We start from the raw sequence: 19211 nt of genomic DNA, 5'->3' as shown, positions 1-19211 counted from the left end.
TCTTTGTATCTTTTGTCCAGAATTTGCCCCAAATTATCACACAGTTATTTTTAGTCCCATACAGTTTCTTTGTATTTTGTTGCTTGAGGAGAGGTGTATCCAGGTGCAAGCACTGCAACACTGCAGCAAAGGACCCCAGGTCCCAGCCTGTCTCAAGCCCAGCTCTGCTGTTGTGTGGTCTAATGCTCTAAATTCTCATTATTTGTCTAGATCAGGGATTCTCAACCTTGGCACTGGTGTTTGGGCCCCTTAGTTCTTTGTTGTAAAGGTCTGTCCTGTGCATTGAAGAATGTTGAGCAGCATCCATGACCTTGACCCACTAAATGCCAGCAGCATCTCCCCCAAACACACACAGTCATGACAATCAAAAATGCCTCCAGACACTGCCAAATGTCCCAGGGTGGCGGTGGGAAACGTCACCCCCGATGGATAACTCCTCTAGGTTCAGTTTCCTCAGTCTTTCTAGTCAATGCAAAATATTGTGCAGGTGTTTCTACATTTAAGTTTCTGGGCTACCCAAAGGGAAAGATACAGACAGTTTCCATTCCCAGAGCACAAGAAGAGAGGGGGCAGGTAGGGCAGGTGGGAGAAAGGACAAATATAAGGGAATAGTGGCAAACAAGAGACAATCTAGTCAAGCAAGGGTTTAAGCGTCTAGTGTTTTGTAGCACTTTTATAATTTAGCGATCACTTGCCTCAGTTCCCAGTGACAGGTTGGGCGGCATTCTCGTTACAGACTGAGGAAACCAATGCCCAGAGAGGTTGTCATTTGCTTACCATGCCTGGTCCATGAGGGCTGTAAGTGTAGAGACAGTGTACCTAAGTGAGACATGACTTCAGTGAGGGATGAGCCTTGAGCTGGATCGTGGAAGGTGGAAATGTTTGGAAACAGGAGGTGTGGAGTGGGATGCTCCAACATCATTCATTTTCAACTTCCACACAGGTGACGGATAATATTCACCATAAAGACATATCCAAGAGGCATGCCAGATTTGGATGTAATCCCCACCTCCTATCTTGCCCCCAAGAAGGCAAAGAAAGCACTTCAATAATCTGTAATTATCAGAACTCTTACCAACCACTCAGGGTTTGTGTGTGTATTTGCACACATGCTTAATTACTCAGGTATGTGTGTGTGCACACACATATTTAATCACTCGGGGTATGTGTGTGCCTGTACACACACAGGTGTTTTGGGGGGATGCCGTGGAATAGGTAAGAGAAAGCAGGTTATTCTCAAATTCCACCCCCTCTCTCTAGTTCCACCTTTTATCTCCTGCTCGAGGAAGCACAGCAGAATATAAGTGAAGTACTGTTAGTCATCCTCAACCTTGTGACAACTCACACCTGACCATACCTTGCTGGGGTGTCACAACATCCGGGCTGAATCTCCTGTTCTATGTGGAGCAGACAGTAGAAACCATGCAGAGGCAGCGGTTGAAACAGTACTTCTATGTGCACAACTCTAGGGGGAACCAACGGTTCACGTTCTAGTTTATGAAAACAGGGATCCCCGAAGTTATTCGACACAGCAGCAAAGGTTATAGGAACTGTTGCAGACAATGCCTATTAGGGCATGGGTCCACATCCCAGGCCTTAAAGGCAGGTGGAGGCATTAACATTTAACAGCACACTGGTTACAAGGGGTGGGCTCTTCAGTCAGGCGAACTGGGCTGGAGTCCCACTTCTGCTTCTATGTGCCCTTAAACAATTTAGCATCTCAGTCTTTCAGCTTCCTCATCTCTAAAATGACTGGTAGTGAGAACTGACTGAAAACGTGTATTGAAGTGTAGAGGGCTTAAGATAGCACCCGACTCATGGCAAAAACAAACACCTATAGTTATACTGATAAATTAACATTCCGACTGTATAAAGTCAGTTTTGTGCTTTTAATTACCTTTCCAAATAAGGAACGCATTGCACTGTGCCTAAAAGGCCAACAATACCGTTTTTTTACTTAAGTATAATTGACACACAATGTTAGTTTCAGGTGTACATCAGTGAGTCAATGTGTTTGTACATTACGAAATGGTCATCACAATAAGTCTAGTTACCATGTCACCATACAAAGCTAATTCAATATTATTGACTACCTTCCCCATGGTTAACCTTACAACTGTTCCACTCAGTTTCAAATGATGGTGCACCGTGCACTTTGACAACTATTGTTTATGGGCCTATTCTGTGGCAGGCGCTGTGCTGGGTTCTGTATTTTACTTCGTTCGATCGGCAAAGGCCTCAGGCTCCAGGCAGTGTGACAGACAGCCTGAATTGCAAAGCTTTGATTTAGATGCCACGTTTCTTGGCAGAATTGGTGAATCATTTCTGCTCTGAACCTGAGTTTCATTCACCTCTAAAATCCAGAGGCTAAGGGAATATGAAAAATGAGAAGCTGGCAGGTGCAGCTTGTGATGGGAAGGAGTTAGTTAGCACTTTTAAGTGCAGTGGGAAGGCAACTTGCACTCTGCAGAGTTTGAAGCAAGGCTGTTTATGTGATCAGAAATATGTTTTAAAATGATCTCTTGGCTTCTCTCAGGAGAGCATTCCGTAAGAAGGCTGTGTAAAGCTCTCAGTACTGAAAATACTCCTAAATCTTGTATCCCCAGCCCATACCTACTCTCTAAGCCACTGTTCATTTGTCACATCCTCTTGGTGTCAAAAAGGCATATCTGACTCAATATGAGCAAAGCAGATTTTGACTATTCACACAGCACCCATATCAGAAAATAGTGTCACTGACTACCCACTGGCTCAAATTAAAAATTTATGTGCCATCCTTGTGTCTCCCTTTCCTTCACTACCCACATACAATCCACCACCAACTGCTGCTAGCTCTCCAAATGGGGAGGGTCTCCATTACTTCCACTCTAGTGTAAGCCACACCATCCTCTGCTCTGGACCTCCACAGACCTCCTAACTGGACCTCTGACTCCCAATCCATTGGCCACAAGTGACCTTTAAAAATCTAAGTCTAATTATGGCCCTCTTAATGCAAAGTGTAAAATTCTTCAACATCTTCCCTTTGCTTTTTGCTGTAAATTTCTTTCCCTACGAGGTCCTGCCTGATGGGCTCCTATCTCTCCTCCATTTACCCTTTACTCACCAAGCCCAGTCACACTGATATTTCTTTTCCTTAAACACATTCAGCTCCTGCCAGTCTTGGGGCCTTTGTTTTGCTGTGCCCTCTGCTAGGAATACCTGCCCCCCCAGCTCTTAGCACAGTGGCAACTTCTCATTACGTGGTTCAAAGAAAAGACTGCTGTGGCTGACATGGCCTGCCCCTTCTACTTTCTTCAATGCACTTATCATAATAATCTAATATTTTGTGTACTTGTTGTAGCGGGTAGAATCTAAGGTGGCGCCCATGATCCCCAACTGTGGTATGCATTCCCTTGTGTGATCCCTCCTCTTCGTGTGAGTGGGACCTGACTGCTTCTAACCTACAGAATGTGGTGAGAGTGACGGGATATATGTGATTATGCATACATGATTAAGTGTTATAAGAATGTGATGTCCATCTTGCTAAGAGACGTTCTCCCTTGGTGGTTTTGAAGAAGCAAGCTGTCAGGCTGTGAGCTGCCATATGACAGGGGCTGAGGGCCTCAGCCCCAAAGCCTACAAAGAAATGGATGTTGCCAATGACCATGTGAGCTCGGATGTGGATCTTTCGCAGGCGAGCCTCAAAGGAGAAGCAACGTGGCAGCGCTGCTGTTGTACTCTTGCAAAGGACTCAGCTAAGCCAGGCCCGTACTCCTAACACACCGAAAATGTAGGATGACAAAAGTGCTCTTTGTAAACCGTTACGCAACAATAGATAACTAATACACTTGTTAGCTGACTCCTGCATTAGAAAGTAAACTTCAGGAGGCCAGGGCCCTCTTCATTCTTCTTTTCTGAAGCCTCAGAACCCAGCAGGGTATTTAGCTTAGACAGCTAATAGCAGACACTTGCAGGTCAGAAAGAAACATTCAGTAAATAGTAACTTAATATTAATACCCCCATGTATTGGCAGGAAAAGGCAGTTCTTGTTCTCTAATAGAGTTGAAGGCCCCTTTAGTGACAGGTGTGGCTGACTGTCATGGGATACAGAAAAGTTTGAGTACCAGATTAAGGCCTTTATGCCCTCCTGAATCAAAGAGCAAGTATTTGCTTCTGTCTGCCCGGCATACATTTCCTTTCCCTGCGATACTCCTTTGGGATCGGATTGTCCTCCCATCTCTACATACTCTAGCACTCCCACCTATGCAGAACTAGTGGGGCTGACCCACCCCCTCCCCTGGTTCCAGAATGCACACATGTCCCAGCCCTGACCTGTCAGCATATTCCATCTCCCCTGGCCACGGTGTTTGGTTTGGGGTTGCTCACATGACCCAAGTCTGTCTAATCGGAGCCAAAAATCTAAATGTACTACTGGAAAAGAACAGCTTCCTTGTCCAATAGGGAGTGCTAACTATAAGGCTGATGTAAAATTAGAGCTGCTGGGACCTCCACATGGGGAGGGCCTGCCTAAAACTCAGCTCACACTGAGAAAAGCAGCGCTGAGAGATGAAGGGAGAGAGATGCCTAATGACACCACTTGAGCCCCTGGATCCAGCAGTGCCTAAAGACCTACCTCTTGGCTTTTTAGTTCAGTGAAACGAATCCCTCCACCTCTGCCCCCACTTTTTAAAGCCATTTTGAGCTGAGTGTCTATCACTAGCAACTAAAAAAGCCTTATTACCCAGGATCTGCCATGAAATTGACACAGAAGGAAAAAATGGGTCTGATGTCTAGAAAGGGGGTATTTTGAAATAGAGTGAAGAAAAAAAGCTCATCTCAATAAATATTTAATAAAATACCACAGGAAATAAACCAAGTAGATATCCCATAGAATTTAAAAAATTTTTGTAGTCCTTTATCATTTTCATGGGACTTTTTGAAGAAATGGCTTAACAAGACAAGTCCTTAAAACAATAAAAAAGTTATCAAGTGCAAATATTTTAAAGAGTAACATCACTTAACAATACTCAACAGTGGAAACCATACCTTTAGACTTAGAAAAAAATGCTCTTGGCCGTAAGGTTAAGTTTGGACTCTATTTTCTAACTTTGTCTGAGAGGCTATTATTCCCAAATGTTGTTTGTCTTTCTGATAAAAGGCTAATAAGGCAGAAGAGCTTGTTCTGTTTTGGATTCTTCCCCCCACCTCTTTTTTCAAATGAGTGAAGAAATAAGCAGCTCTCATTTTTTAAAAAAAAGGAAGAAAGAAAAAGGAAAAACCACCTGTGGCTGCCCCAAACTGGGGCCTCGGAAACAAGATCTGAGCCTTCGGGGTCAAGTCACTGGCCTGTAGAGGCTCGGAATTCTGCCAAGGTCAGGTGTGCATCTCTGGAGAGGAGGAGGTGAGAGGCGCGAGGAGCCGCCAAGCCATTGAGATTCTCTGCTGATTCTCCATGTGAGGGTCGGTCAGCTGATGGAACTGACCAAGAGCAACAAGATCCTCAAAACTGTCCACTGCAGGATCCTACAAATAAGTGAAAAAGCTAGAGGACACCTCCAGGAACAGCTTGACTACCCAGTCCCTTCTGAGCCATAATCCCAAGGGGCAAGGATGATCCAACAGCTTTCCAGAGGTGCTTGAAAAAAAGCTTTGGTTCCATTCAGCTGGTCATTCCTGGTAGAGCCCCTCTAAGTGTGTAGACTTCATGGCCAGCTAACAGTCGCAATTGGAGTTGTGTTGTATCCACAGTCTGTTTGGCAACAAGAGGAAATGATCAGCTCTAAGGCCTCTTTAAAGAGCAATGTTGAGAGTATACATGGCGGAATGAATGACGTTCTTTGTTGGTTTAGTTTTGGTTGCTTCTTGCAACCACACCAGATTTTGGGCTACACTGACTTCACAGATGAGGAAACTGGGAGCCCGAGAGGTTAAAATGCCTGAGTTAGGGGCAGGGGTTATGATCCTTTTTCCCATTCTAATTTGGATACTGCATTTTCTCCAAATTATTGTTTGTGTACTCATGACAATCCAGTGAGAGAGGCAGAGCAAGGAGTAGCCCTATTTTACCAATGAAAGAAAACTGAGAACAGAGATGTTGAACAGCTTGTTCAAGATCACACAGGTAAAAAATGGCATAGCTGGGATTCAAATTCTAATTAATTGACCATTTCTTTACATCTTTAAAAGAAGGGAGATGGGGCAGGGAGAGAAATAGGTCTGTCTTTTTTCATCCCAGTGATGGTAGGTTTCAGAGGTAAGTGAGAGAGGAGGTAGCACTATTGATATTAACTTAACTGGCTCTATGGATTCTCTTTGAATTTCAAGTAGCCTTGCTAATAACACTTATACCCCAAGCGGGGGAGCTATGGCACACACCAGAGATTGGCTGACCAACACACATTCCCAAGGCCCTTCTCCTTGTGGGTTTATACTCCATTTCCCAGCCTCCCTTCCAGCTTACGGGGGCTACCTGCCAAAATTCCAGCCAATGAGGTTGGTTGGGATAAGAAAGCGGGTAGGTCCTGGGAAACATTTCATTTACTTGACAAAAAAGGTCAGACTCAATTGGTGAGGGAGGACTCATTTTTTTTCCTCTCTTCATCCTGCCTTGAATGAAGTTGGTGTAGCCAGCAGCAGCTTTCTTGTGGCCATGAGGTGACAAGCCAGTGGGGTAAGGATGGCAACACAGAAAGGCAGAAGGTGCCTGGTACCTTGATGACACTAGAGAGGCTGTGCCACGACTGGGCTATCTCCAGCTTTTTGTTATGCAATAAAAATAAATCCCTATTTAAGCTAGTATCTACTTAGGTTTTTCATTACTTGCCACCAAAGCATTCCTACCTGATAATTAAAAAAACAAAACAAAACTGAGAAGAAAACCTTACCTCTTTTTAAGTAGAGACGTGAAGAGGCTAGGCACCTCCTATCTCGGGAGACTGAGTATGATGTGACCAGGGTTAGGGTGTTACTTGTGAAAATCTCCCCAAATAGTAAAGATTAAATTATTGCACTGACACGTATTTACCTGGGAGAAATCCAGTAGTTGACGAGGCTGGAGACTACCATGTAGGACACTATGATTGTCCCTGACATGATGAGTGACATGAAGCCCAAGCCACAGAGGACACAAAGCAGTGAGAAGCCGCCCACAGCGATGACCAGTCCTAGAGGAAAGCAAGTCAAAAGAATCACTCATCTAAAACAGAATGAAAACACCAGACCCTGTACCACTGTGTTTAAAACAACAGTTAACTCAGATGTTTTAAGTGAGGAGGTTTTCCACAAAAATCCAGACTTAGCGATCTGGTATCGCTTAAAAAGGAGGCAAGCTCAATACCCAAGTGAGAATCACTGCATGGCAACAACTGCTGGCCTTCCAGTTTCCTCCAGGCCCCACTGCTTCCAACTGTATTATTCTTGGACCGCTCTGCTCACTTTTGTTACCTGTCTTGCCCATGGGTGTTTGAATTTGAAACTCCCTCATTCTCAAGGTCATGGATGGGCTCCCAATGGAATCCTCTAGAAGGAGTTAGCCAAGACAGTAATGGGGGTGGTAAATCACAACCAGTGTTTCAAACTGTCTAACAAATACTGTAATTTACACTTACCTACAACCTATGGAAATAAAGGCTACGCAGGCTAAATAAAGTAAAATCTAAACATAACTTTTGATTACATCCTTTACAACCCAGCCTGGCAACTATCACACAGTAACCATAGGTCTGAATGGTCATTTTACCCACCATTAAATAAGTTTTTAATGGGAATATTAATGAATTACCATCTAATAAGTGCAGGGAAAATACATTTTTATAACATGGGGTCTATGGGAGAAAAATAATAAAAGGTACCATGGAAAGAGGATGGATTTTCATAGCTGACACGCCTGAGTTTGATCCTAGTTAAGTCACTTATGGTGAGACTTTGGGCCGCTTGGAGCTTTAGTTTAACTCACCTGTAAAAAGAATATAATAATAACTACCTCTAAGTGTTGACATGACAATTAAATGACTATCATACATGTGACTCACTGTGGCAGTTTCTGTCTGCCCAGCACACTTTCTCTTGCCTTCCTCATAACAAACTTCCTCTTTCCAATGTAGAACCAATAACATGGCAAATGCTGCATGGCAGACATCCTTTCCCTCGCCTCATGAGTTGTCAAATAGCCCACCCAGTACTCCACAGTGACAGTTTCAGGGATGGACTCTGGAAAGGAAGGAAAGTAGAGAATGTAAACAGATGTGCTGCCTTTTCATAAAGATTTACAAAATCTTAGATCAGTATTTTTCAAAGGATGGATAACGACCACCTGTATCAGAATCAGATGCATTAGGGAATCTTGTTGAAAATTTGCATTTCTGGACCCCACTCCAGACCTACTAAACAACAATCTCTGGACGATACATGAAAGTCCACATGTTCAAAAAGCAAGTAAGATTTATGCAGACTCAAGTTGCAGAACCACCGCTCTAAAGTGGAACAGCTTTGCACATGCTGTTCCTCCTATCTAGAAAGCCCTTCCTTGTCTACTCTGAGACAAAGTTGTTATACATCTTTAAAGTGCTCTCTCCTGTAAAGCTTTGTATGATACCACAAAAAGGTAGTGGCTCTCTTATTCCTTTCTAAATTTACCTTTGTTTTAATATTCATTCATCTTTCGCCCATCTATCCATCAATATCTACTGAACAACCACTCTGCCATACTGTATTTGGCTCATCCACCTACCGTGCCTGCCTTCTTCTTCAAGTGTAAACTGCCTTGTCCACAATCCCTTTGGTAGGGAAGCAACCCTGGGTGCTCTTAGCTCTGGGAAGCCATAGAATGAGCCAGAGGTGATCACCTGAGCAGATGGCAACCATCTCTTTGTGGATTGTGATCTGATTTGAAAAGGCAAACTGAGCCAATCAGATTTACTTTCTTAGTAATTTTAACTTAGCAACTCAGGGAGAAGCTGACAATTGGCAGTGGGACTTCAGGAGGAAAGGTGGAGAAGGGGGAACCTCAGTACATAGCAAGGCACCTGGCATGCAACAGGTGCTCAATGACTGTCTGTGGAGTGAATGGCTTCTCTGTTTAATGACAATAGTTAGCATTCATGGAGAAGCTACTCTGTGCCAAGGATTGTGCTAAGTACTTTATGGAACTGTAAGTTTCAATCCTCACAACCCTCTGAGATAGTATTATTATATCCCTATTTTACCTATGAGGAATGTGAGGCTCAGAGAGGGTAAATAATGTGTCCAAAATCACACTGGGGGAGGTGGGATTCTAATAGACTCCAGAGCCCATGTTTTAACTACTCTGACAACCTGCCTTGGTCGATGTGATTTTGACTAGAACAGGAACCTTTGACAAGAGTGGCAGATGCCCAATAAATACTGTCATCCCAAGTGAGTCATTTTCCAAGAGGGAGAGTAACTGAGTAGGATACCTTCTAGTAATATGACTCCCACAAAAGCAGCCAGGGAGGTAAGCACCACGAGGAGCAGGAAGACGCCAACAGGAACGGCTGACACAGCAGCAAACACCAGCAAGGTGAGGGTCAGAAAAGGATGCCTGTCCAGGTACTGGCCCACTGGAGACTTCATAAAGGCAACCACCTGTGGGCAAAGGAGACGAGAACGACTGAATGTCATGTCTGAACCCCAGGCTGATGAATTCACCTGAGCTATAGGAAGTATAAGCCAAGGTTATAAAGTTGGAAGGCCCATAGGTAAGAAGTCAACAATAATAATCCTCCCAAGACATGAGTTGCCCCAGCAACAACTTAAGGCAGCTGTGGACAGGGGGCAAGTTTGAGGGCCCCACCCAACCTCAAGTCTTGTGAAAGGAGGAAAGACCCAGGCACGGCTCTGCTGCTTCACACACACCCTCTCAGAAGGCATCCTCAGCATATGTGTGCGCTGATGTAATATATGTACAATTGGCTGCTTACTTCACAGCTGAGGCCACTGAGGCACAGAGAGGTTAAGTCCTAGCTACTTGGCATCACCTGGGAGCTTGTTAGAAATGCAGTATCTTGGGCCCTGACCCAGACCTGCCAAATCAAGATTCTGTTTTTTAATGAGATCACCAGGTGATTTGTACACACATTAAAGTTTGAGAAACAGTGGGACGAAATGACTCACCTAGAGTCACACGGCTTCCAAGTGGCAAAATCTAGGCATTCAAAGCTAAATCTTTTCACTTCAGATGTCTCATGTTTGCAGTGGCTGCCACTTCATCAGGAGAAAATGTTTTTATGTCATGAACCTGGATACCACAGTCAGGCCACAGCCTGATGACTACTGCAAGCTTATGCTGTGTTAGTAAGTAGGTTATCTTCCTCCACCAGGCAAAAGGGTTCTGGAGCTGGCTCACTGGAGGGTGGGGCGGGGCTGCTTTAATACAGAGCTGGCCCTAGGCATCCTCACAAGGATGGGCTTCCCCGTCTGCTTAGGGTCCACGCCATCTCTATCCTCAGTGCTGGCATGCTAGTTCCCGTTCCCTTGAAAGCTTCCATCATTCCAGAACTTTTCCCCATCAAAACTGGTCCTTCCTGTGTCTCATTCCTTAGGGCCATGTAGGCCAGCAGGTGAACTGAAGATGTAATTTAAGCTTCAGTGATGGTGGGTGCCACTAACCAAAACACACGTTCTCCTAGAAAGGGTTGTTCACCCAAGTGATTCAAATGGAGGAAATTGGGGGCAAGCTGGAAGGCAGGAGGATTTTGGAGCTCAAGTTGATGGTGACAAAGCACAGGACTCACTCTGCTTAACTAGAAAAGGCCGCTTCACAAAGCCACCGTTCTCAGTCCTGGGGCTTCAGCATTGACAAACTTCACTTCCGGCCCCAAAATGGCATAACGCCTACTGACTACACTGCCTCCAGCTACTCCCTTCTGACAAAAGTTATCTAAGACTTGGCTGTTCAGCTTCTCTCGCCAGAGGTGACCGTGCCAGGAATCACCTCTGAGCTGGAAATACCCAGCTTGGATACTCTAGGATCAGAACCCAGTGAGATCTTCCCGTTAGGGCGGCTGAAGGTGAGAGAGAGGCAGAGGGGCCACGGGAGTGGGGCTGGATGGTCCTTCGAGCTGTCTCAGGTCTTGATTGCTTTCCAGATCTAATCCACGTGTATCCTTAGTAAACCTCCAGGGGTCATCTGACAGACTGAACTGCTCTCTCTGATCCTTAAAATCAAGAGACCCAGTAACCACAGTGGCGGGGGAGCAGATGAGGCTGGAACACCAGAATGCCAGGCTTATGACTTTATGCCCAGACTGTCCGGCACAGAAGCCACATGTGGCCACTGAGCACTTGAAATGTGGCTAGCGTGACCGATGAATTGGATTTTTAATCTAATTTAAATTTAAAAACTGATGTTTGATTCAGTCATTGAAAAAATTTTACTTACATTTCAAATAAGGTGGGTATGTTTCAAATAAGTTTTTCACTTATCCATTTTATGAAATCTGAATAGAGACCAAGTATTTCCAATGGAAAATCAGCATGTGAATTGAGATGTGCACTGAGTGTATTAAAAAAAGAATGTAAAATATCTCATCAATGATTTTTTAATATTGATTACATGTTGAAATTATATTGTTTTGGATATATTGGGTTATATAAAATATATTATTAAAATTAATTTTACATGTTTCTTTTTATGTTTTTTAATATGGCTCCTAGAAAACTTAAAACTATATATGTGGTTCACATAATATTTCTGTTGAAAAGCGCTCACTCAAATTTTACCTAGAAAAAAAACAAGAAGCAAACTGTTGGCATTTGAGCAGGACTGTGATGCAATCAAAGGAATAATTTTAAAAAGATGAACCTGGCGGTCCTGAGCAAGAGGCAATGAGGAAGATTTGCAGGGAAGACAGCAAGAGATAATGATGGCCAAAACTAGGCTGATGGCAGGGAGGGACGAGGAGGAGGAGATGCAGTATGAAAGTGGAACGACAAAAGAAAATTCAACAGGACCAGGAGACAGTTTGGCATGGGGAACCAAGAGGAGAAAAGCAGGAAGGGACTACTTGTAGTCCTTAAGAAATCTAATTTTTTCTTAGCCTCTTCTAAATCTGGGCCCTACAATGAAAAAATAGAAAGTTATTCAGATATGCAGAGAGACCAATTTAAGATGCAGACAATTAAGCCCAGCAATTGTCTTCCCCTAGGGAGGATGGCCCTGCTCGGACCAGTCTGTCTCAGAAGAGGAAGATATGATTCAGTTATGCCTAATAATAATAGAGAACATTCATTAAACACTCAAGTGCCAAGCACTATTTTAAGAGCTTTCAATAAACTTCCTTATTTTTTTCTCTCTACAATGCTACGAGGTAGATAACAAGGCAAAATTTAACATTATTTAAATCCGGGAATTAGACTATAGCAATTAACTTTTCATTCTCCCAGGCAACAGAGGGTGACACAATGGAAGGATGGAAAGTGGGAGAGCTTATTATTCAGCAACATTTTCCATCGCTATTCTGGAAGCAGACACAGGTTATCCAACCTAGATTTTACAGGCATGGTGTGGTGCTAAATAACCCAGGAATGCCAGGCTGGGACAGACTGGCACCATTATGTTCCAGACTCTGTGCTAAGGCCTTCTCAAACGACATCTGAGATCATCCTCACAACAAAGCTATGAGCCTGGCATTGCTTATTTTAGAGAAGATGAGATGGAGAGTCAATGAGCCCAAGCAACTTGCCCAAGGTCAAACACAGGTGATTTATTTTAAAATGCACACATGAGTATGGGAGGTTCCAAAATAGGGACAACATGGCCAGTGTTTAAGGACATGAAGGCTCCACCTGGAACTATTCAGAAGAGAGGTTAATTCCCTGGTGTTAGAATGCAAAAGATAATCAGTATCCACTGTCTTTGCTACCAGAGGGGTGGAGGGCAGAGGGGTGAGCATTATTTAAAACCACTGGTAATGACAAGTCCAAGGTGCTGTGTGACAGTTTCTCCAAGATTTTGGTCCTTGTGATTCAGGATTAGAATACAGGTGCCAAGGAGGTAATTCAAAAACATCCTTTGTGGAAGGAAAGGGCCAGCATGAGAGCAAAACTATTTTGTCCTAGGTAATCCACACAAGGAGATACCACTGGGAGGGCATCTGCCCAGCCCATGCTCCATCTCTCTTCCCTCCTCTCTGAAAACTGCCCCTTCTCACAGCAGGGGTAGGCCCCTGAAGCCATGTTTATACCAGTGAAATGAAAAGCCCCAGCCCAACTGCCACCTTCCTGGCCACAGGTGACTTGGTCAAGCAGATTCTTGCTCCTAGGAATCAAGCACTCCCAAGACCAGGTCCCATAGAGGATTTCAGCTGGGAGCTGGAGGAGACATGGGGAGTTGAAGGTACCATCCTGGGCGATCATGTCTGCCCATGTGAATGGAAGAGCAAAGGAAGCCAGGCTGCAAAGAGAGGAGAATGAAGCTGATACACAAGGAAGGGTTACGATGAGGAACAATATGTCTCAAGAGAGGGCACTGAGAGTTATCTCTGACCCCAGTGACCTGCCAGACCCTGGTTCTAACCCCTCCTGAGGCTCCACCCTGCTTATTTCCTGCCTTGGCTTCTATGATAGCCTTACATTTCCCAAAAGCCCTGGCAGGTCCCACTGTTTGTTTGTTTGTTTAAGCTATTTGGGACAGGTTTCTGACTCTGTCAGTCTAAAAGTAAGATAATTAAGACTTGACATTCCAGAGGTTTCCTAGAAGAGATGACGGAGCTGTTTCACAAACACTCCATCTGGAAGCCATCTATTCTTATCTGGAACTCAAAGGGTTTATTAACTCTGAGAAAAGGTTATAAATTACTTGGGGGAAAGAAATCATCTAAATATCATAGAAGCAAGGGGATGACTATGTAAATTATGGTATGTCAATCTGAGGGAAGGTTCTACCACCAAGAAAAGCAATTGTTCAGAAGACCTATGCTTTAATATGGAAAAACAACAATATACAATATCAAGCAAAAATAAAAATATAGAACTACATCTGCCACAATTAAAACCACTAGATCTAAAAATTACATACTAAAGGGGCCTAATAACAACAACAACAACAACAATAATGATAATACCACCACTGGATTTGTTAGTGATGGGTTTACAGGTGATTTCCTTTCCTTTACTGCCAATACTACTCTATTCAGTAAACACAATTAATATAATTAATTCAATTAATATAATTTAAAAATTTAAAAGAAACTACCTCAGGACTATCTGAAGAACATCAGGACTTAGCCAACTGATGATCTGTCACATCATTCTGGGAGTCAACTGCCCTGGAAGTTATCTAGTCTAAATCTATTCCAATGACCATGGCTGAGGATCTAAGGTGAAAAAATGAAGAAATGTCAAGAAGTCAGAGTTCACATGCTTTGAAATGCCTACCTTAGAAGGTAGACATGAATATTAACTAAGTTAAGATATGCCAAGTGCGTAGCACAGTGCTTTGCATATAATAAGTGCTCAACCAAGGTTAATTAATGTACAGTCAATCCCTATTATTTGCAGATTCCATATTTGTGAATTTGCCTACCCACTAAAATTGATCTGTAACCCCAGAATCAACACTTTGAGTTGCTTTCATGGACGTGCACAAGGCAGTGAAAAATGTGAGCCACCTGATGCACATGTTCCCAGCTGAGGTCAAACTAGGTAACACTCTGCCTTCTTGTTTCAGCTCTCTATACAACTGTACTTTTCATGGTTTATTTAGTGCCACCTTTTTCTGCATTTTTATGTTTTCTGTTGGTGATTTTGCCATTTAAAATGTGTAGCAGTACTGTCTAGTGTTCCTAAGTATAAGAAGGCTGTGACGTGCCTTATAGAGAAAATATCGTACGTGTATTAGATAAACTTCGTTCAGGCAAGAGTTATAGCTGCCTGTATAGTACAGGCTGTTGGCCTGGAGTTCAATGTTAATGAATCAATAATATCTACAGAATAAAGGTGCCTTTAAACAAAAAGACACACAAAACAGGTTATGGTTTGATTGGTTGATGAAAATGTTGCCACCAGAAGTCTGCCAGAACCTAATCCTGTACTTCCCGTCTGAGCAATTGTTCAGTACGTGCTAATTCAGTGTTTGAGGTGACTCAACTAGAACAGAACAGAACTAACACAAATTATTTAACGAGAATCAACTGAACATGTAGATGAGAATGAGGACCTTTCTCACGGAGCTAACTTTTAGTAACAAGAGTCTCAGCCTGCTGGCTAGAAAGCTGCTTGTCCAACCTAAAAATATCTTGCTAAATCCACAAAGAGTGCCAGAGGCATTTGGGGATGAGTTCAGAAAGGATCTCTAAAGAGTATATTGCTCTAGACTGCAAAGGTCTGGCTCCTCAAATAGATCCTAGTGGTGTCCAATACAAAAAACAGATCACCAACCAGTTCACTTTGTTACATATACATATGTATTTTATGGGTATATTGCATAGAAAAAAAGTCTAGAAGAACATAGAGCAAAATGTTAATAATATTATCTCTGAGAGCTGTTATTTTTTCCCTGAAAAAATGCTGAAGGGCACACAGAAGAAAGCAATAAAGATAAAAGTTCAAGAAAGCAGAATATACTATCTCAAGTCCCATTGCCATTGAATGGCTACTGAGCACTTGTAAGATGGCTAGTTCAAATGGAAATGTGCTGTTAAGTGTAAAATACACACTGGATTTCAAAGACTTAGTACAAAAAAGAATGTAAAACATCTCAATAACTTTTTTCATTAATATTTTTTATAATGATTACATGTTGAAATATATTTTAGATAGGTTCAATAAAATACACTATTAAAATTAATTTCACCTGCTTCTTTTTACTTTTTAAATGCGGCTACTAGATAATTTTAAATTACGTATGTGGCTTATGTCGTATTTCTATTGAACACTGGATATCTAGTGGAACACTGGGCTCAAAGTAGACGTTAGCCTCTCATTTTCAGGGTAACAGCTCAAAATTAACAGCAAAACAAAAAAAAGGATGGTATCTGTGGCAAAGACTAAGAGTTGCCTCTATTTCCAGCTAAAGAATTGCATTTGCTACAAGGGATGATCGTAAGACTAAATTTTGGTCTATGAGATGCAACTGGAAGCTTTGTGTGTGTATGACTTCCAGGAAGTCTCCTTAAATTGGAGGTGGTATGCAAGTCTTTCTCTCCCCACATCTTATTGCCTAGAATATGGATACAATGGCTGATACTCTAGCAGTCATCTTGGACAGTGAGTTTGAAGGTCACAACTCAGACATGACAAGGTGGTGAGTTAGAAAGATTCCTGACCTACCTCCAAATTTCTTCTACTTGAGAGAGAAATAACTTTGTATGGTGTTTAAGCTAGTATTATTTTGGGATCTTCCATTATATGCTCTGATTGGAAACTGACCTTTGAGTTACTCTGGACAGACGCTATCAGCAAAGACACCCTCCTCTGCAGGTCCTGCAAGTCCTTTGAAGTACTCGGGGGCTCTTCTTTCACCATCCTGAAACCCACTTCAGGTCTCTTTAGGGATTAATTCTACCAGTAAGCTCTTCAGTGCAGGGCACAGTCAAATCTCTCATGTCACCTTGTCTCTTGCTGTCACTGGAGGAAATGAAAAGTATCTTAAACCATTAGTGGTCTTCACCCAACTGAACCAACAAGAGATTCTACTATCCTCACACACTGATGGTGGGCATGCAGATGGAGGGTAACTTGGCAATATCTATCAAAATTTCAAACTGCACACACCTTGATCCAACAATTTATTTTGCAGGAACTTGAAGGAAATAATCAGTTATATCAAAACATGCCAAAAGGATGTGCAGCGTACCCCTGTTTCTAATACATAATAAATAGTAAAACAGTGGAAAGAAGCTGTCTACTAATAGGAAATAGGTTAAATAATGATAAATTCATACAATGGAGTATTGTATAGCCATTAAAATGATGTTGATATTTATTTAGTGAAATAAAAATACATCTATGATGTGAAAAAATTATAGAATACTATATATTGTTACATATTTTATGCATATATCCATAATATAAAATACATATATGTATTTATGTATTTTATGTATATATCCATAGTAAAATAAAAGATCTAGATGGACATACAACAAAATGTTAATGGTATTGTCTCTGAGAGCTTATGTTTATTTTTTTAGCCTGACAAAACTGTGAAAAGAATGTGGAAGAAATTAAGGAAGCTGAATACACTATTTCAAGTCCTATTGCCTTTTTTTTTTGGCCAGAAAACCTTTCTCAAACAAGTGGCAGTGGCCAATACACTAAACAGGCTGGCTTCCAATTACATTGTGCCATAAATTATTCTCTATTTACTTGTAAGTCTCAGCTCCATAACAAGAGAGGCACCTGAGGGACAGACTTTGCCACAATTATACCCTGTGACTCAACAGCTTGGAATTTCCAGGACTGTCCCAATCTCACATAATTATTTATTTTTAATAAAAGCTTTTTGTTAAGTTAGATATCTATCTTTTAAACCCTTTTTTATTTTCATATAAACAAATATATTGTTATTTTATATTTCCCAGAACAACACTGTAGGGCTGGACACAGATATCTTTTCCATTTCTCCCTTACAACTGATCTCCTGACCTATAGCACAAACGCCTAAAAGATTCTGTCACAGTGGACAAAATTAACTGAGAGATGCTCACATTTATTTACCACAGGGAACGTCCCCCATGCTAATTATGTGAGATGGGAAGGGGTATCTCCTAATGTCTATAGGGTCTCGCACCAAATTAAAGCACATTTTAATCTCCCCAGCTAGAGAGTCTCTGCTACAATCCCTTTGTGAAACAGGAATCCCCTGAACAGGGCAGGACTAAACTCCCCATTCCCATACTGTCTCTGAAGCTACAGCTGGCATATATTTGAATTTGCGATGTTCCCAGCACTCAATTCCCCTCATCTCCAATCTGCAAGGGTCAGAAACAAGCCCAGCTCCCCTTACTGGTCTCCCAGGGCCTTGGAAACCCAAGCGCCACCCGGGCCGGTTTGGGGAGTCCCATAGGGGCCAGCGTGGGTAAAATGCCAGCGGCCACATCCGTGGAATGCAAACACCGGGCCACCAATCCCCAGACCCCCTAGTCACTCACTCCTCGGAGGGGCCTCCCCAGGCACTGAGAGGTCTCGGGAGGAGGGAAGACGGCAACCCCTTAACCCGACGCAGCGCACAGTTCCCCGCCTTCTGCCTCCTCCGCGCCTTCCGGGCTGAGCCAGGAGAACACGAGCCAACCCGCCCTTCCCCTTCCACGCCCCCCCACCTCCAAAAGCCCCCGGCTCTTCCACTACCGCCCCTCCCGGGACAAACGGAAACCCTGAGCATTCCAGCCGGGCGGGGGAGGGGTCGCATCTCCGGCTGGAGGCCGGGAACCGCCGGGCGCCTCGGGCCTATCCAGACCTCCCCCTCCCCATCTGGTTCCACTCTCTCAGCCTTCCTAGACGCGAGAGGGGACAGGCGGCCCGTTTCTTGGGATCCAAGGAGAGGGGAAAAGGGGCCTGGTGCAGGTACAGAGGGGGCTCTGCGCCCGAGGGGGCACCGAGGCTGAGAAATGGGAGCTCGGGGGCGGGGAGTCGAGTACACCGTCGTTAATTTGGGGAGGAGAATCCCACCTGTGGTACCTGGAGTTCCCCTCTCCGCAGTGAGGGGGGAGGGGCCCTCCGTAGAGAAGAGGAACCCGGGAGGGAGGAGGGCACCCATTTTCATTAATCCTAAAGAGGGAGTTTGGAGACTTCCCAACCAGGTTTCCCAAGAAGGGGAAGGGTCCGGGATGGGATGGGGATGGCAACCCTTTTACCAAATGTAGTAGTAGGTGTAGGGGGCTGTGTGTGTGTATAGGGGTCTCGCAGGGGCTCTGAGGGATGAGACTCCCCTTATTACCAAACGTCGGGCTGAAGGCTTCGGGCGTGGGACACCGACTAACCTCTCAACCGACCCCCCTCCCCCGCCCTCCAACAAAATTTGTCCCGCTCGGCGAGGAGGGGGTCCAGGCAGCCGGGTCCCCTGAGCCCAAGCTGCCAGCTCTCACCTGGTCCCGGCGGCCGCGCTGCAGGCCCAGCTGAGTGTGCGGGCAGCTGGAGGAGACACGCCCAAGCGGCGGCTCTGGAGCCGGAGCCTGCGGCCTCACTCCACCCCCGCCAGCGGTCTTCCTCCGCCGCGCGGCCCCGCGCCGTCCCTCCCCGTGCCTCCCCTCCCCTTCGCTTGGCTCTCCCCGCCT

General features: G+C 43.9%; 1 protein-coding gene across 4 annotated transcripts; it reads right to left on the bottom strand.

Annotated features, from left to right (window-relative positions):
• Positions 1 to 1870: 1870 nt before the first annotated feature.
• TMEM159 (transmembrane protein 159) lies at positions 1871 to 19149 on the bottom strand. Of its 4 annotated transcripts, none has more exons than XR_005016628.1 (6): positions 19023 to 19149; positions 16366 to 16563; positions 9414 to 9582; positions 8010 to 8187; positions 7830 to 7933; positions 7021 to 7142 (listed from the first exon to the last, which is right to left on the bottom strand). XR_005016628.1 is itself a non-coding variant. In XM_036827298.1 (5 exons), exons 2-5 carry the CDS (start codon positions 16459 to 16461, stop codon positions 5692 to 5694), a joined length of 441 nt encoding a protein of 146 aa, XP_036683193.1. In that variant the 5' UTR covers positions 16462 to 16563; positions 19023 to 19140; the 3' UTR covers positions 1871 to 5691. The 4 variants fall into 4 exon arrangements, 1 of the variants encoding a protein (XP_036683193.1); XR_005016629.1 differs by lacking the exon at positions 19023 to 19149 and adding an exon at positions 18090 to 18175; XM_036827298.1 differs by lacking the exons at positions 7830 to 7933; positions 8010 to 8187 and adding an exon at positions 1871 to 5728 and having other exon boundaries at positions 7004 to 7142; positions 19023 to 19140.
• Between the last annotated feature and the right edge of the window lie 62 nt (positions 19150 to 19211).

Source organism: Balaenoptera musculus, chromosome 15, assembly GCF_009873245.2.
Source record: "Balaenoptera musculus isolate JJ_BM4_2016_0621 chromosome 15, mBalMus1.pri.v3, whole genome shotgun sequence".
NCBI lineage: Eukaryota > Metazoa > Chordata > Mammalia > Artiodactyla > Balaenopteridae > Balaenoptera > Balaenoptera musculus.
Note: the sequence above shows the minus strand (reverse complement) of the source record. Positions and strands in the feature narration are given on the sequence as shown.